The sequence below is a fragment of the Plectropomus leopardus genome, chromosome 9 (assembly GCF_008729295.1).
Source record: "Plectropomus leopardus isolate mb chromosome 9, YSFRI_Pleo_2.0, whole genome shotgun sequence".
NCBI lineage: Eukaryota > Metazoa > Chordata > Actinopteri > Perciformes > Serranidae > Plectropomus > Plectropomus leopardus.
In genome coordinates, this window is record NC_056471.1 from 31693785 (window position 1) to 31709183 (window position 15399).

At 37.4% G+C, this 15399-nt stretch overlaps 1 protein-coding gene across 3 annotated transcripts in view; it reads right to left on the reverse strand.

The window, feature by feature from the left end:
- Window positions 1-696: 696 nt before the first annotated feature.
- Window positions 697-15399, reverse strand: part of sec24b (SEC24 homolog B, COPII coat complex component) — a 37326-nt gene continuing 22623 nt past the window's right edge. For all 3 annotated transcript variants that reach the window (XM_042493161.1, XM_042493160.1, XM_042493159.1), the window contains 12 exons: window positions 15240-15295; window positions 14880-15086; window positions 13140-13263; window positions 12285-12443; window positions 12015-12188; window positions 10810-10920; window positions 9897-10072; window positions 8264-8401; window positions 7392-7496; window positions 6283-6375; window positions 5575-5678; window positions 697-1727 (listed from right to left, as the gene is read on the reverse strand). In XM_042493161.1, coding sequence (XP_042349095.1) covers window positions 1613-1727; window positions 5575-5678; window positions 6283-6375; window positions 7392-7496; window positions 8264-8401; window positions 9897-10072; window positions 10810-10920; window positions 12015-12188; window positions 12285-12443; window positions 13140-13263; window positions 14880-15086; window positions 15240-15295 — 1562 coding nt within the window. In that variant the 3' untranslated portion in view covers window positions 697-1612. The remainder of the gene's footprint in view (window positions 1728-5574; window positions 5679-6282; window positions 6376-7391; window positions 7497-8263; window positions 8402-9896; window positions 10073-10809; window positions 10921-12014; window positions 12189-12284; window positions 12444-13139; window positions 13264-14879; window positions 15087-15239; window positions 15296-15399) is intronic.

The window sequence follows — 15399 nt, forward strand, 5'->3', positions numbered from 1 at the left end:
GGTATGCAACTTTAAATGGCTGTGTTTTGTGTTTATTTTAACACTGTTTGTAAAAGAAAACCCATTTTCTTTTAAAAACGTTGGTCTTTTTTTAAAAAAAAAATTTGGGTGATTTTTAAAGCTACATTTTTGGCTTTTTTCTCTTTTAAAAGTTTTTGGGCAATTTTGAAAGAAAAAAAGGATTTTTTCTTTAATTTTGTTGCGTTTTTAAAGCCAAATTTAAGCTGTGTGTTTCTTTAAAAATTTCAGATTTTTTTTTTTAAAGAGAAAACCTTTTCTTTGTGAGCTTTATTTTTTCTTTTTTCAGCAATTTTCCAAGAGAAAAATTGGCAGTTGTTTTTTGTTGAACTTTTTTGGGGTGATTTTTTTTTAAAGAAACATTCCCTCTAAACCCACGTTTTCTTTAAAAAAAATCTAAAAAAAAATGCACCATTTATCATAATCTGAAACTGTAAATACAGAAGTAATTGTTGGATTTTCAAATTTCTAGACGGTCCTTGAACACACATAATGTGTTCTTATACAGGTTTGTTAAACAAAATTCCATGACTTTTCCAAAACTTTCATGGATTATTTTGGTTTTCAAAACTTTTCCCGGCGTGACGTCCTAACTTTTTCATAACCGTACTTACCCTGATAGAGAAAAAAGTCAAGTTAAATGTCACTGATGGCAACATGACATGAAACAAGCAGTGCTCCCTTTTTGTTTTTTATTTAATAAGCTGGTTCATAAATTATCGCACATAAAAGATTCTTTTTCAATAGTTACAAAGAGGATAGCAACTTCAGTTAGCGCCCGGAAAAAAAAAAAATCAAATTAGAAGAAGATTGTTGACAGTCGGGGGGAGTTTTTTGGAGTTTGATCTCGACAAATCAGGAGTTCACACAGTGGAGGAGAAGAGGGAGCCAACAGGGGGGTTTTCAACATCCAACCACTGTCGAATTATATTCCCGTCGCACAGACGGTCGTCGTCTGCGCTCAGAGACTAGCAGCGAACAAAACGGTGACATGCGTTTCGTATTTCATGCCGAAAAACAACAGAAGGAATGCTTGTTTCTGTTCTCCAGTGTATTCAAAATAGTTTTAAATAAAACTGAGGGAGTGAGGAGGGGAATAAATTATAAAATAATTAAAAAAGACAGCACTAGCTACATGTGAGGCTCACGAAAACATAATCGAACTAAAAACATGTTGAAGTGGCATCTTCTTGGCTCGACGTCCCCCTTCGTTTCTCCGGAGCGAGGGGTTTGACGAGAGGCTAAACGGGGTTTGACAGTGGTTAAGAGGCAGCGAGGAGACGCTGGAGGAGCGCGTTCAATGATTCATTTTGAAGTGGAACAAATCCCCGTTCTTCATTTATCTGTTTCTGTAACTCTTTCCTATAACCGTCCGCCCCTTCGGATGATCGAATCCCAGCTGACCGACGAACCTGGCGGTCGGATCTGTTTTTATTAAGACTGTTTGGAAGAACCCACCTCGCTAAAACCGGTCTGAAGGAGCGATGGGTGTCCGTCGTTTCTAACGCTGGTTTTCACTCTACAAGGTCGAAATCCCGTCCCGCTCTGGTTCGAGGATTCAAGCGGCCAAAGTTTCTCTCCGTCAGGTGGGAACCTACTTGGACATTTGCTGCTGAATGTGCTGCAGGAATTCGTGGTACGAAGAAGCCGACTCAGACCGATCCTCCACCAGGTGCTGGAAGAAAGTAGCTTTAGCTGAAGCATCGTCCCTGCAGGAGAGAAAAGAAAAACAAAGAAGAGCAGGTTAGAGGAAGAGCAGCAGCACGGTATGAGGAAAATGTGTGATATGCATTAACGTTAAATATCACAAAAATGATATTATTTGCCATAAATAAACAGATATTAAAGTACACTTAGTTCTGCCTTCCTGCTGCTTTCAGTATACCCCTAAATCACAATAACATGCTTATTGAATGAATGAACCGAAAGAGTGAAATGAAAATGAAAGAAACTTATTTCGAATTTTCTTATATTTAAAAAATTAACAAATTAAATAACACAAGAGGAGGAGTTTAAAGTTAAAGTTTATATATATATAAATATATATATATATATATATATATATATATCTTTTGTGGCATGTTTTTCAGGTAATTTCCTTGTTTATTATTGTCTTTTACTTTTTTTTCTTGCTAATTTTAAGGCAATTTTCTTATTTACTTTTGGTTTTATTATTATTTTTTTTGCTAATTTTCAGGCAATTTTCCTATTTACATTAAACATATATGCATTTTTATTTCTCATTTCATGCAAATTTTCATTTTTTTTTTTCCCCAACTTTTTACGTTTTTTGTTTTTTTAAACAAATTTTTGGGGTCATTTCTTCTTTTGTTGCTCGTTGCCATCTTTCCATGTTTTTTTTTAAGAAATCAAGCCAATTTGCTGAGAGCTCATGAAAATAGTTGTTAAGTGTGGCTCTGCTTTCACTTACAGAGCAGAACATGCTGTAAAGCCAATTAATTTTGAATTTCACCCTTTAGCTAATGCAACCAGTCGAGGCACATGAAGTTCACAACCACAGCTTTTACTTTTTTTCATTTCTAACAATTTTTTGGAGACAAACTTCTTGCTTTGGTTCTCATGTAACAATATCTTCTTTTTGTATGACTCAAAAAGTCTCATTCAACCCATCACACACACTCCTCATCTGTCAGTGATGCAAACACCCTCAGTGCGTCTGTCCTGACATCAGCCGTCCTCCTCAGCGACACTGTGGTGTAAACATGTGGTGGAGCAACAATGCAGCGCCGCAGAGGAGGAGAGAGAGGAAGCAGAAACAATGCGTCCCCTGTGGACGCCTTCGCCACCGCTGTCAATCAGTGACCTCACTGCTTACTATGTGTTTACACTGGAAATATTTTTCTGTCAACATCAGACCGAAAACGATTCCAGCGAAACACAGAACTGGTCACACCCTGTTTCTGTGCGGTGCCAGTCGAGAGCAGATCGCTGGAAATGTGACTAAACTTTTCAGAAAACTGACAACAATAATAACTAATAATGGTCACAGGGGGACTGGAGCATAAAGTACGGCTGCAAATACATATTAGTTTCATTTAAATTCATGTTTTTGGGGCTTTTTTTGTGGCCTGATGGTTATGACACAAACCACATACACTCTAACAGAACTGCATGTCGTCCTCCTCTCTCTCCTTGTCATTATCCCTTCAAAATAAATCTGTAGACTAGTTTAAAAAAACAAAAACATAAAAACAGTTTACAAGAAAGAAAAAACATTTTTTAAAACAGTTACACTTCCCCAGAACAGGCTGCTATTGAGGATCATTTTCAATATTGATAAATCCGTTGATCATTTTTTTAATAAATCGATTAGTTGTTTGGTCTGAATAATATCAGACAACTGGCAAAAATTTCAATAAATGCTGCCCAACGTCCAAAACGAGGTTCTCAAAAGTCTTGTTTTCTCCACAACTCAAATAAACTTAGTTTATTGTCAAAGAGGAGTGAAGAAAACAGAATATGTTCACATTTAAGAAGCTGCAATCAGAGAATTTTTACTTTTTTTCTTTAAAAGAAAAATCACTCAAACGGATTACTCCATAATTGAATTTAAATTGACGACTAACCTATGCACTGATCGTTCGCTGCAGCGCTACCCCAGAGCCAGAGACGCCGTCTTCAGAGTAGCTTATTTTGTCTCAACAAATAAAAGTTTATCTCAAAGAAATGAATGAAAATTAAAATTAAATTAATAATTGTTGAAAAATAATTACATTAATTTAGTAAATTTTAATATTAGATAAAAAAAAAAAAAGAGAAAAAAAGCAAAAATCCTCACAATTGAGAAGCTTGAACCAGAGAATGTTTTTTTCTTGCTAAGTTTAAAATTTTATTTTATTTAATTTAATAACTAATACTTTCTGCACTAACTTACAGCCTCAAGCGTTTCTGCTCCAGAGACAAAACAACAGGCTGATTATGACCTTTGACCTCAATAGGCTGTAATTTCTGCTTTTCACTGCAAAAAATATAAACTCATTTTTTTCATATTTGGGTATCCTGACGGAAATTCTGCGGAAAACATTTTGCTTTTACATTCAGTTTGGGTGGAGTGAAGAACAAAGTGAGCATTGTGTGTGGCCATTTCAAAGCTAAAAAGAAACAAAAATGATCAAAAAAACAACCTGAAGGTGTTTCATATTGCTCTGCCCAAATCTCAGCTGTTTACCCTGAAGATAAACTTCAGTGACCCCACACAGGGATTACAGCAGAAGGAAAGACAATAAAAACAAACTTGTTTATATCGTAGTCCTTTCTACTGAACCTCAATCTCAGAAACTACAGTGCCCTCTGACACCGACGCTCCAAATGTTTGTCAGTTGGTGTTAGAGGAAGTGAAACTCTGTAATTTGAGGTCGAACATATTGCCACATTTTAAAATATTAAAGGGGCCTCTTCCGCTTTTCCTTATTGTCCTTTATATGTATGAATGATGTTACAATGATGGATGTTCATACTAAATGTGGCCAAACTAAAATCACATCATCGTACATTTCTTTATATGGTCATCTGCTCCAGGCACGCTGCTGCAAATGTTAACAGACAGCTACATGTAGCTACATGCTACATGGTTTTGGATCACATCCCTGCTGGAACATGTACGGTTTGTTTATAAACTTTACTGATGATTTTTCATCATAGAAAGTGTTGTTATTATAATTCCTCAGTTTCAGGAAGTGCAGCAGGCGTTGATGCAAATTTTACACAGTGGCCATAAGTGGAATTACACCATTCGAGTCGGTCATGTGATGCACACTGACCAGGGCTTTTCCACATTGACATACATCAGGAAAGAGACATCTGTTAATCAGTTAATAATTATTTGTGAGCCTCAAAACCCCCTCGAAACTTCGACTTCGACTTCTGTCAATATCTAGACCTCCTATCTAGACCATCATTTGATAACATTTAGAAATTCTACAAGAGCTGCAAGATTACATTTTTTAAACCACCATTTAAGGTAGCGAGGTGCTTATCTGGAAGTCGGTCCAGCGGACGTTACCCGCTCGGGCACACTCGGCTGCCGTTAATCCCTCCTTCGCACGCCCTATAGGCCAGTAGATCCGGGTATTTCACATAGGTCTAAACCTGTAAAAAGAGCTTTTTCTGCTTCATGCGCCAATGAGTGGCTATCACAGGTTCACGGCTGTATCCGAACTGCCCTATAAAACATCCATGGTGCAGAAATGCTAAGAGCACAGATAAAGAAGCCCCAAGACTGAGGACCAGGACACTGAGCGTTCCCAGAAGAGGGCTTAAAGAAAAAGGTTTAAATGGACTGACTCAGACAGATGGTGAATACAGGTGTTCCAGCACAGACAGTATGAGGAAAATAAAGACTTTTTAAAGCATTAAAGCATGTTTATGTTCTATTGAAACCTTAAATACAATGATCAGAATAAGTGGCCTTTAAAATAAAAAAAGAAACAAAGAAAGAAAAAGAAGCCTCTCAGAGTTTCTAAAACCCAGCATCTGGATGTTGGATGTTGTGTGAGTGCTAGTTAAAGTCAGATGTTAATCCAGATGTGTGCTTACTTGACGACGTGTATCATGGAGCTGAACGCTCTGTTATCCTGCAGCCAGTCGAGGAACGCTCGCACTCTCTCAGACAGAGGAGTCTCCAGCTCAGGAATGTGACTCTGGGATTCAAACAGAGAAAAGAGGAGGAGAACCAGAACATCAACAACATTGTTTTCACTGCTCTGCGTGTGTGATGTAGATTATCGTCTCGGCTGCACTGCGTGGTTAACGGAAACATGCCTGTGGTTTAAAATGTGGGGTCCGTAGGTGGCTCTAGGACACATCAACCCTTTTCCAGAAAAATACAATAAGCAGCATAAACAAGTGCTGACGGTTACTGTTTGTTCTGGATGTCACCATCACGCCCACGCTGTGGTAGTGACAGAGCTTTCGAGGTAGCTGCACCAGCAAATCTGTTCTGCTGCACGAGTTGTTTTCTTTTTTTGACAACGCAGGGAGAGAAATGCAGCGTTCTTTTATTGTAAAGCAAATCTGTGACTCACGTTCAGGGGAAATATGTACAATGCTGCATTGCATCACTCGTGCAGCAACTGGGCGGTGGTGTGTAAAACAATACCACCATTTCCCCAATCACATTTACTCTGTTATTTCCTGACATGTCGGACGCTCGTGAAATCACCACCACAACAAAAAAGCATCACCTTTTACCTCCTTTTTTTCTCTCATTTTGAAACTATTGTGCACAGCTGCAGTCTAACTGACCATGTTGGGGGGCACTGAAGCGTAGTTGGGGCAGCCCAGAACATCTCGGATGAACATCTCGTTGCAGCATTTGCCGATCCACAAATAAAACACCTGCACAGACAGAAACGATTATTTAACTGAACTTGTCATTTTCAAATTGCAAAAACTTCACAAAATCAGGTAAGATTTAAGTAAACTCAACAGTTAGATATAAAACAATCATAAATTAGGACTGATAATTAAGTAAAATCAACTTGTCAGATTTTACAGTGCAGCAGCGTCTTTACAGAGCGTCTCGTCTTTTTGACACAGATTAAAAACCCTGAAAGCTTTTGTTTCATAACTCGAGTATTTCTTAATAACATATGAACATATTTGTGATGAAAAGACTTTTTTAAAAAGTTTTTTTTTCACTTTGGGAGGGAGGAGTGATGTGCATACATGCATTCATGTATCTGTCTCTGCCTTATGTGGAAATGTGAAGGCATGAGTTTACATATATACAGTGTATGTGTACAAGCAGTACATGATGCCCTTATGTTTTTAGATTAAAAAAAAAAAAAAAAAAAATTATTTTCCATATATTATATGCAAAGTAGATTTTTGTTTTTACTATCACAGCCTGGGATATGTCAATGATTTGCAGCAATATTGATTGTGACAGTGAGAAAAAAAAGACACGTTAAATATCTGACAGTCCAGGGATAAAACTTATATGACTAATATTTAATGTCCTTGGATGAAGGATTCAGTTTCCTTAGTACTTTACTTTTGTCTGGGTGGAAATCCCCTTTAAGTAAATTATGTAATAGTAAAGCTCAACGAAAACTGAGCTGCAATGCCGCTGTTATTAAATTAAGGTTCATAATGATACAATAAATGTCCGCACAAGGGCGTTGCCAATCCTTGCTGCAGAACATCACAAAATCCTTCCTACGTGTCAAAGTAACACTGCACGTCTTTAAATACTTGAAATTATTCAAAAAATTACAATTATCTACACTTGTCAAAGGAAATTTGACTAGCGGCAACAGAAACATCCTCCCTGATGTTCTGTGAAACCCTTAAAGAGCCACATCCTTACAGAGAGTGTCATGAATAAATAAACAATAATACTGAGCGCTTACGTTTCCACAGTCCATGAGGAAAGCTCCGTCTCTGCTCACCCTCTCAGCGGACAGGTGGAGCAGGTGAGGCTGAGGAACCACTGTGTCGTTCAGATGGAGCGCCCCCTGCAGGCGTGACACAAACAGTGCAATGGATCAGTTCAAGTTTCTTCCATTTTTTTGGTTTTATTTCTATATAAAAGTCACTTTGTTCACAAGTCAAGTGACTGCACAGAGCAGTGGGCTCTAGTGCAATAATTACAGTCATACTCATGTAATAAATACTGTTTATCTAAGGCAAAATTACATTTAATTTATTTATCTTACATATTATTTTAGAACTCTTGTTCGTGGTTGTGAACGTTTGTTTAGTTTTTGTGGTGTGTTTTGTTGTTTACTGTACAAAGGAAAAAAAGGCTTTTCATCTCTACAGTGAGCGCTGATAACGAAACAAGTCGAAGCAAAAAAAGGGACATATAAACAGACAAAAGAGATTAGAAAGTGACACGAATTCATAAAATAAAAGTACAAGCGGAGCAGAGCATTAAGAAAACAAACAAAAACAAAGAAAAAGGGGATGAAACAAACGTTCAATCTGATGGGTATGCAGGACGAGAGGCAAAAAGGAGATCGAACTGTGTATACAAGTGTGTGTATGTGTGTATTAATCACTGATACACACATACATTCTGTATACATACAAGGATACACGCAAAAAAGGGTTTTCAATTCATTTAAACAATAAATCTCCATTAGTTACTTAAGTAGCTCAGAAAGTGAATAAAAATTATCAAACATGTTGAAACTGTTAAGAAGTTTTTCACTCCCACACTTTGAATTAATAAACTGACTCAACAGTTAAATATAACTCGGCTCTGTTTTGTCCGTCTTACCTGGTCAGACATGTTGTCCAGACGGTACAGATCAGGATGAACCATTCGCATCAGCTGCTGCAGCGGCTGCGTCTTGAACTCACACATGGCGAAGACTCGTTCGTCCAACCGCGTGCTGGTGCCTGTCCGCAACGCTTTCTGCAAAGAAATACCATAATATTTTTAATGTGTGAGGGTTTAAAATGGCAATTTCTTTATTTTGTCGGCTTCAGTCCTCCATAGATCGTACATGTAAGGCACATCATACTCAGAAGCTGTCTTCTTTTAGTTACTGATACTGCAGGTTATAACTGTCCTGTTATTTTCCGGCTTTTTTGATGATTTTATTAATCAGATATTAAAGTATTCAAACAAACATTAGCTAAAAGAGAGAGATGGCTGATTGCTCTTTCGGCTATAATTAAACGTAGGAAACAAATTGTGTCAGATGCTGATGGAAAAAGAGAAAAAAAAAACAATAAACAGGCGGCAAATGCGGGCACTCCAAAAATGTGAAAAATTTAAAAACGAGGAGGAATTACATTAAAAAGCCTTTATTATACTGGCCAAATCATTTAAAAAGCCAACATGTTTCCACCACTGCTCGTCTTCGTCAGGACTTTAAAAACAAGTCAGCGGTCAAAACACTTTGGTTATTTTAATCATTTAGCCACTATAATAAAGGCTTTTTATAGTAATTCCTCCTCATTTTCCCATTTTTAAAATTTTTTGAGTGCCTAAACATCAGTTAAAGTTTACAACTGACAACAGACGCACTGCTTGTCTCTGATATTTGACCTAACAGGTATTCTTTGGTTGGGCAGGTGAAAGGACAAAAAACTGGATACAGGAAGTCTTGCTTGACATATAAAGTGGAGCAGAAAACAATGTCGAAACAGAAGTCGCTCTGTCTTCAGGGGAAGTAATCTTATTGTGAATTTATTCTTCAGGCACATAAGTAATCTAAAAGACCAACATGTATCGACTCTAAGTCTTCATCAGGGTCAAAAACAACTGCTAAAGACAAAGTTTTCAGTAGATTGCTTAACTACTAACAAATACTGACTGAATAAGCAATTGTAAATTGTAATGAGGGAGGATTCAACAGCGACAGCAACAGTAATTTCGCTGTAATCATGACACAGTGTTTTAGGTGTTTTGGGTGTTCACTGATGTGGTCAGAGCTATAGGGGTATTTGTCTCAGAGGACACAGAGCGTGAGAAGAGGACACACCCTGGATGTATGAACGAACAAGTCCTGGCTGGATGAATACCGTCATTAAACATATAGAGAGTCTGTATGACTGCAAACTCGGGTTTTACGAGTGTGTGTGTGTGTGTGTGTGTGTGTGTGTGTGTGTGTGTGTGTGTGTGTGTGTAGGGGAGGGGCAGTTATGATGTAAGAGCAGTTCTCATTTTTGGATGATTTGGGGGAGGATTATTGGGTGCAGATATGGAGTGGGTGTGGGTGTTTGTGTTTGTGTGTGTGTGTGTGTGTGTGTGTGTGTGTGTGTGTGCGTGTGTGTGTGCGTGTGCGTGTGCGTGCTACCTCAGACAGTTTTGTTTGTTTTTCTGCCTGACGTGTTTTTAGTCGTACGTGTTTCTAAAGCCTGTAATGAACCTGTGTGTGACGTGTTTGCGCCGGCAGTCGCACCTGTTTGAGCAGAGAGAGGATGTAAACGGGGAAAAGGCGCAGAGAGGCGGGGACGACGAGGCCGGACTGCTGCAGGGTCGACACGTTGCTCTTGTAGGCGCTCACCAGATCCACCACCGCATTCGTCAGAGCATCACGAGCGTCGGACAGGCTGGACGATATCGACCGGTCGATGGCTGAAACAAAGTTAAAATGGAAAAGAGTTTCAAAGCAAGCAGTAACATGTTAGTATGTCTCCAAAAAGGCTGTGAAATACCTGCATCTCACGAGGAGGAATGTCTATTTCTACATTTCTATTTGCAAGGAGAGTTTTTCTACACTTGTGACTGTCTATAAATCAGAATTTTTTTATTGATCCCCAGGTGGAAATTGTGGTTCATTACAGTCACTCTGATGCCAGCACAGAGAATTACATTAAGTAGAAATAAATACCAGCACAAATATATAAAAATAGAAATAGAAAACTAGAAAACAGTATGGAAAAATACAAATACAGAAATAGTAAACAATTAGCACTAGTATGTAATATTTAAAAATAAAGTATGTATATTATAATATACTGAGTATGTGAAAAATGTGAAGAAATGCAGTAACAGAACTGTGCTTTATGCGACAGGGTTTTGTATAAAACTAGTATGTAAAAAAATAAATATGTAATATAAAAATATGTGTGCAAAGCTACAATAAACAACAGTGATACATGAGTAGGAATAACAATAAGAATATATACAGTATGTTACATGTTAAATATAGTCAACAGTCAAGAGTTAATATTGCACATTTACTTTTTTGTAATAAAAGTGTAATAATTTTTTACAAATGAAAAAAAGGTAAAAAAAAAAAAAAAAAAGTAGTAGTATTTATTTAGTATTTAAAAAGATTAAAACAGCTGATGTTTATGCAACACACTCACCCATGTCAGCTAGCAAACAGGTGATGGCCTGAACATCAGCGCCGGCGTACACATCACTCAGCTGGTTGACCACCGGCAGACACAGAGTGTGGACCCGGATTCGCCTTTTTCCTACAAACAAACAAACAAATGAACAAACAAACAAACAAACAAACAAAGGAATATTCAGAGGCGTCTTTCAAAATGTTTTGTTTTATTTATCTGCTTGTTTTTGATAACTACGTGTACTCATTTTAATATTTCTAATATTTCAAAAATACAACAATAGAGTCCTCACACTCGATGATGCTCCGATTAACATTTTCTATCTCCACGCGTGATGTTTCGGGCACAAGCACCATTCTGTGTGTGTACTTTATTTTTGTATCTACTTTTGTTCTGTTGAGCACCTCGTTTTTAACTGCTTTTGCGCACTGCTAGAATTTTTTTCTACAAGATTTTTAACCTTCAAATGTAATTTTATGTGCCACTACGTGTAACATAATTTAATCACTTTAACTATCAATGCCCATCCAGGGACTGGTGTTGGAGATTTGCTTCAGCTTTATACACGTGTACATTACAACGGACACTGCAACTGTGAATGCTGCTCTTTACTATCACTTACAATTAAACTGATAGATAAATATAAAACTATACATGTACAGTGGGGCAGTATTGCTGAAAATGTGTTCACTCCTCGGTACAATATCACTATTTGTTTATACATTTTAATCTGTTTAACAGCTTTACTACTTCCTATAGCATTTTATTATTTGTAACATATTCATTTATAATTTTACTTTGTGCTGTTATCGTGTCACGTTACCTCTTATTTACAGTTTAAGTATTTTATTTCTTTATCTTTTATTATTACTTTTATCATTTTATTTATTTATTATCTTTGTTTTTAAATTGGTTTGTCTTTATTACTTATTATTTTAATCTTTCTATTTCTAGGTTTTATCCCGCCTGTGGCTGTTTCCTCACCTGTGGTAGTGTTTCCTCAGCTCCTGGTTTTGATGAGTACTCTTATTTTTTAGTGCTTAAGTTCTTCACAAAGTCTTGGTTTTATTCATGTGTCTGTGTGCTTGTGTGTGCATGTGTGTTGGGGGCTTGTTTGTACGAAAACTGCTATACAAATAAAGTCTGATTGATGGGTTGATTGATCAATCGATTGATTGAAAACTACAAGTGATGATAAGTGTGTGTGTGAGTATGTGTACCTTTACTGGAGGTGTACAGCAGTGCAGCCTGGAAGCAGGCCAGAGACGAGTCCGCCAGAGAGTCTTCAATTGACATCTGGACAGCGAAGGCAGAGTCCGGGTTCACATTAGCCAGGGACAGCAGGTCGGTGGAGCGCACGAAGAAGTTGCCGTGGAACGTGTGGATGGACAAACCTGCGGAAACAGAACAAAAGATTAAGAAACGGTGTTTGAAAAACGTAGAGAAGACACCTGAAAACAGAGCTTCTGCACGCGTCTCACTGCAGTTACCTTTAGTGCATCGTATTCTCATGACCGCCTCGAAGCCGATCTTCCTGGTGAGGTAGCGCTCCAGATCTTTCTGGAACTTCTCCAGTTGGGCCGGGTTGTGGATGTAATGGAAGGAGGGGTAATAAAAGATGCTGCCCGCCGAATACTTGGAGATGCACGCTGAAGAAGAGGAGGAATTAGAATATCATGAAAAAGTTTGTTATTTTTAGTAATTGAATTCAAAAAGGTAAACTTTCATATATTGTATATTCACTAAATGTACATCAAAATATTTCAATTTTATTTATTTATTTTTAAATTTTGATGATTATGGCTTAAGTATGTTTTTATATACTCATTACTTGGTTGAGGCTCCTTTGCTACGAATTACTGCATCAGTGTGGGATGGCATGGAGAGTTTTAGGGGTGGAGTTTTGGTTCTCTAATATAATTAGTTTCTAATATTTTGAAATTTTTTGTTTATTTTATTTTTTTACATTATTCTTGCTGTAGGCCATAATTATAAAATTAAAATAAAAAAATGCTTGAAACATTTTCGTGTATGTAATGAGTATAGAATATATCAAATACTCACTTTCTTAAATAACTGATGGAAAATATTGAACTTTTTCCAAAATATTCACATTTTTTGAGATGCACCTGTACATCTAAGGCTGATTCAGTCATTGGGTTTTGACGTAACCCGTCACAAATAAAAGTCACGAGAGGAAATTCCTCACCTCGTAAATTATCCAACAGTTATTAACATAATTCACTCTGAGTCACAGTGTTAAAAACGCGACTGACATTCGTATTTTCAAACCCTTTTGTGTTAAAAATATGGACACTGAGGTTGAAATGTTGGTGCGTTCTTACCCAGCGAGGCGAGGTCAGCGTACTGGGAGCTGAGCAGGAACAGATCCACCCCAATTTGTTGCCCTGAGCAGTCCAGTGCCAGTTTCTTGTAGAAATCTGTGGCCGGGCCGAGGTGCTGAACTCCCTGCAAACATACAGACTGATTACAGACAGAAATCCTCTAGTTCTGCTCTGGAGAGGAAGAAATCATCATCAACAGCTTCAGGGAGTTTTTACTAAAAGCCTCCCTTGCTATTAGATACACCCGTTTGTTTTGATAAAAGTGTCCACTAAATGATGTATGACATGACAAGGATGCAGTCTGAGTCAAGAGTATATTTATTTTATTTCCATGTTGCTGTTTTTTCAGTCCAAAATCCCCCTGAAAGCACCGAAGCAAAAGAAAAGAAAATTGCTTTCCCTGAGACAGCACATCTGTTCCGAGTTCGAATAATTCACGATCTTTGGACGCTGCTGCTGCAACTTCTTGGCAGTTTATTCAGATCGAAAAATAGAACACAGATGATGAGGATCAATAAATCAGAGGCCTGGGAGGAAAAAAAAACAGACTTTAGATCTGCATCCATCATGACGGCTCTCTTTACACCGAAACATGAGATCCAATTATGATGTTGTGGTTGGTCATAAAAGTGAGTTGTGGCCGGAGTATTAATACAACACAGCACGGAGGATGACAAACAATAAGAATAAATCCACACAGCGAGGAGTCATTCTTCTGCTGTATTACATCTGTCATATGGTTCATTATCATTAATTAGAGGTTGTGTGTGAGTGCCTTTAGTGCAATCAAGAAACAATTTGCAATAAAATTAAAATGAAAAATAAATAAATGAATAAATAAATAACTGATTCAAAAATGTATAGTTTCTCTGTTTTCGTCCCACAAAACAATTTATAAAATACTAAAGACTATTTTTAAACATATCAGATTTAAACTTAGATTTAAAACGCCTGTTCAAGGTGGTTACATTGTGCCGTTATGTTGCCTCACCGATCAGCATTAAATGTATGATCACATGACTTTTCCAGGCCTGAAACATGTGATTTTGAAATTCCATGACGTTTCCAGGTTTTCCATGCCTGCTGGGAAAAGGAGGTGAAGTTTTCGGCCTATTCCTCCCTTTAATCTTTTTTTTTTTTTTTTACTCGAGTAGAACTTTAATTTGTAAAGTGTAGGTAACGTTTTCAGAATTTCACATTTACATATTAATCTAGGTCTTATCTTGCTGCTAAACTGTGTTTTTGTTCTAAACATAATCTATCTTTTAAAAAAATATATATAAATTCACTGGTGCCCCCTGAGTTCATGACAATCCTGTTAATTTCACCTAAATACTTCCAAATTATAGTAAATGCCACGAATTACAGGAATTGATAGGAAGTTGTATAATATTTAAAGTAAAGTCAATTTCTTATCAAGATGGACATGTTTGTTGACATGCAACATTATTGTTGACATTATTTATGTACTTATTTATTTATTTATTTATTCATTTAAAGAATTAGCTTTAAATGAATGAGCGTGTGGTTCTGTGACCTTCGCCTTTTAGCTACTAACACAATCAAGTTGTCTAGTGAAATGTTTGAAAAAGAAAAAAAAAAAAGTGGTGGTAAGAATCTAAAAACATGCCAAATAGCAGTAAACTCAGAAACTTTATCATCAATACATCAAAAAAGAAATGCATTATAACTGTCATGAAATGTCACAGAGCCTTTAAACACCTCGTCATTCATCCATACCTTCGTGCTCGAGCGCTGGTTGGGATCTTCCCTTGACTGCAGCGCACCAGCACCGAGCGTTGGCAGCTGGGTCTGAAACACCGTGACGCGGCCCCCGGTGGGCGACATCAGCTTGAAGGCGGCCTGTAACGCCGGGCCGAGCGCGCTGTGGGTCTCTCTGCTCTGGCTGAACATGCCGGGCAGCGACGTCAGCAGGTCCTTTACCAGCTGGAGGAGAGACGGGAAGAAGGAAGACATTTAATTAAGGGAGAGAGGGGATTGTGGAAATAATGAGAGAAAAATAAAGCAAAGGAAAGAAAACAGTGTGATGATGCAAAGTGTTTTTGTAACTTTGTATGTGCACAGAAACAAAGGTTGTACCTCCTTGCTTTCCTTCAGGTTCACCATCAGACTGTCATGAGACGGTATGAAGATGTCTAGAAATAAAAAAATAAAAAAACAGACATTTTGGTCACAGCAGAAAGACTTAAGGCCATTTTTTAAAATTTTTTTTAACACCAATAGAATTAGTGTGTATCAA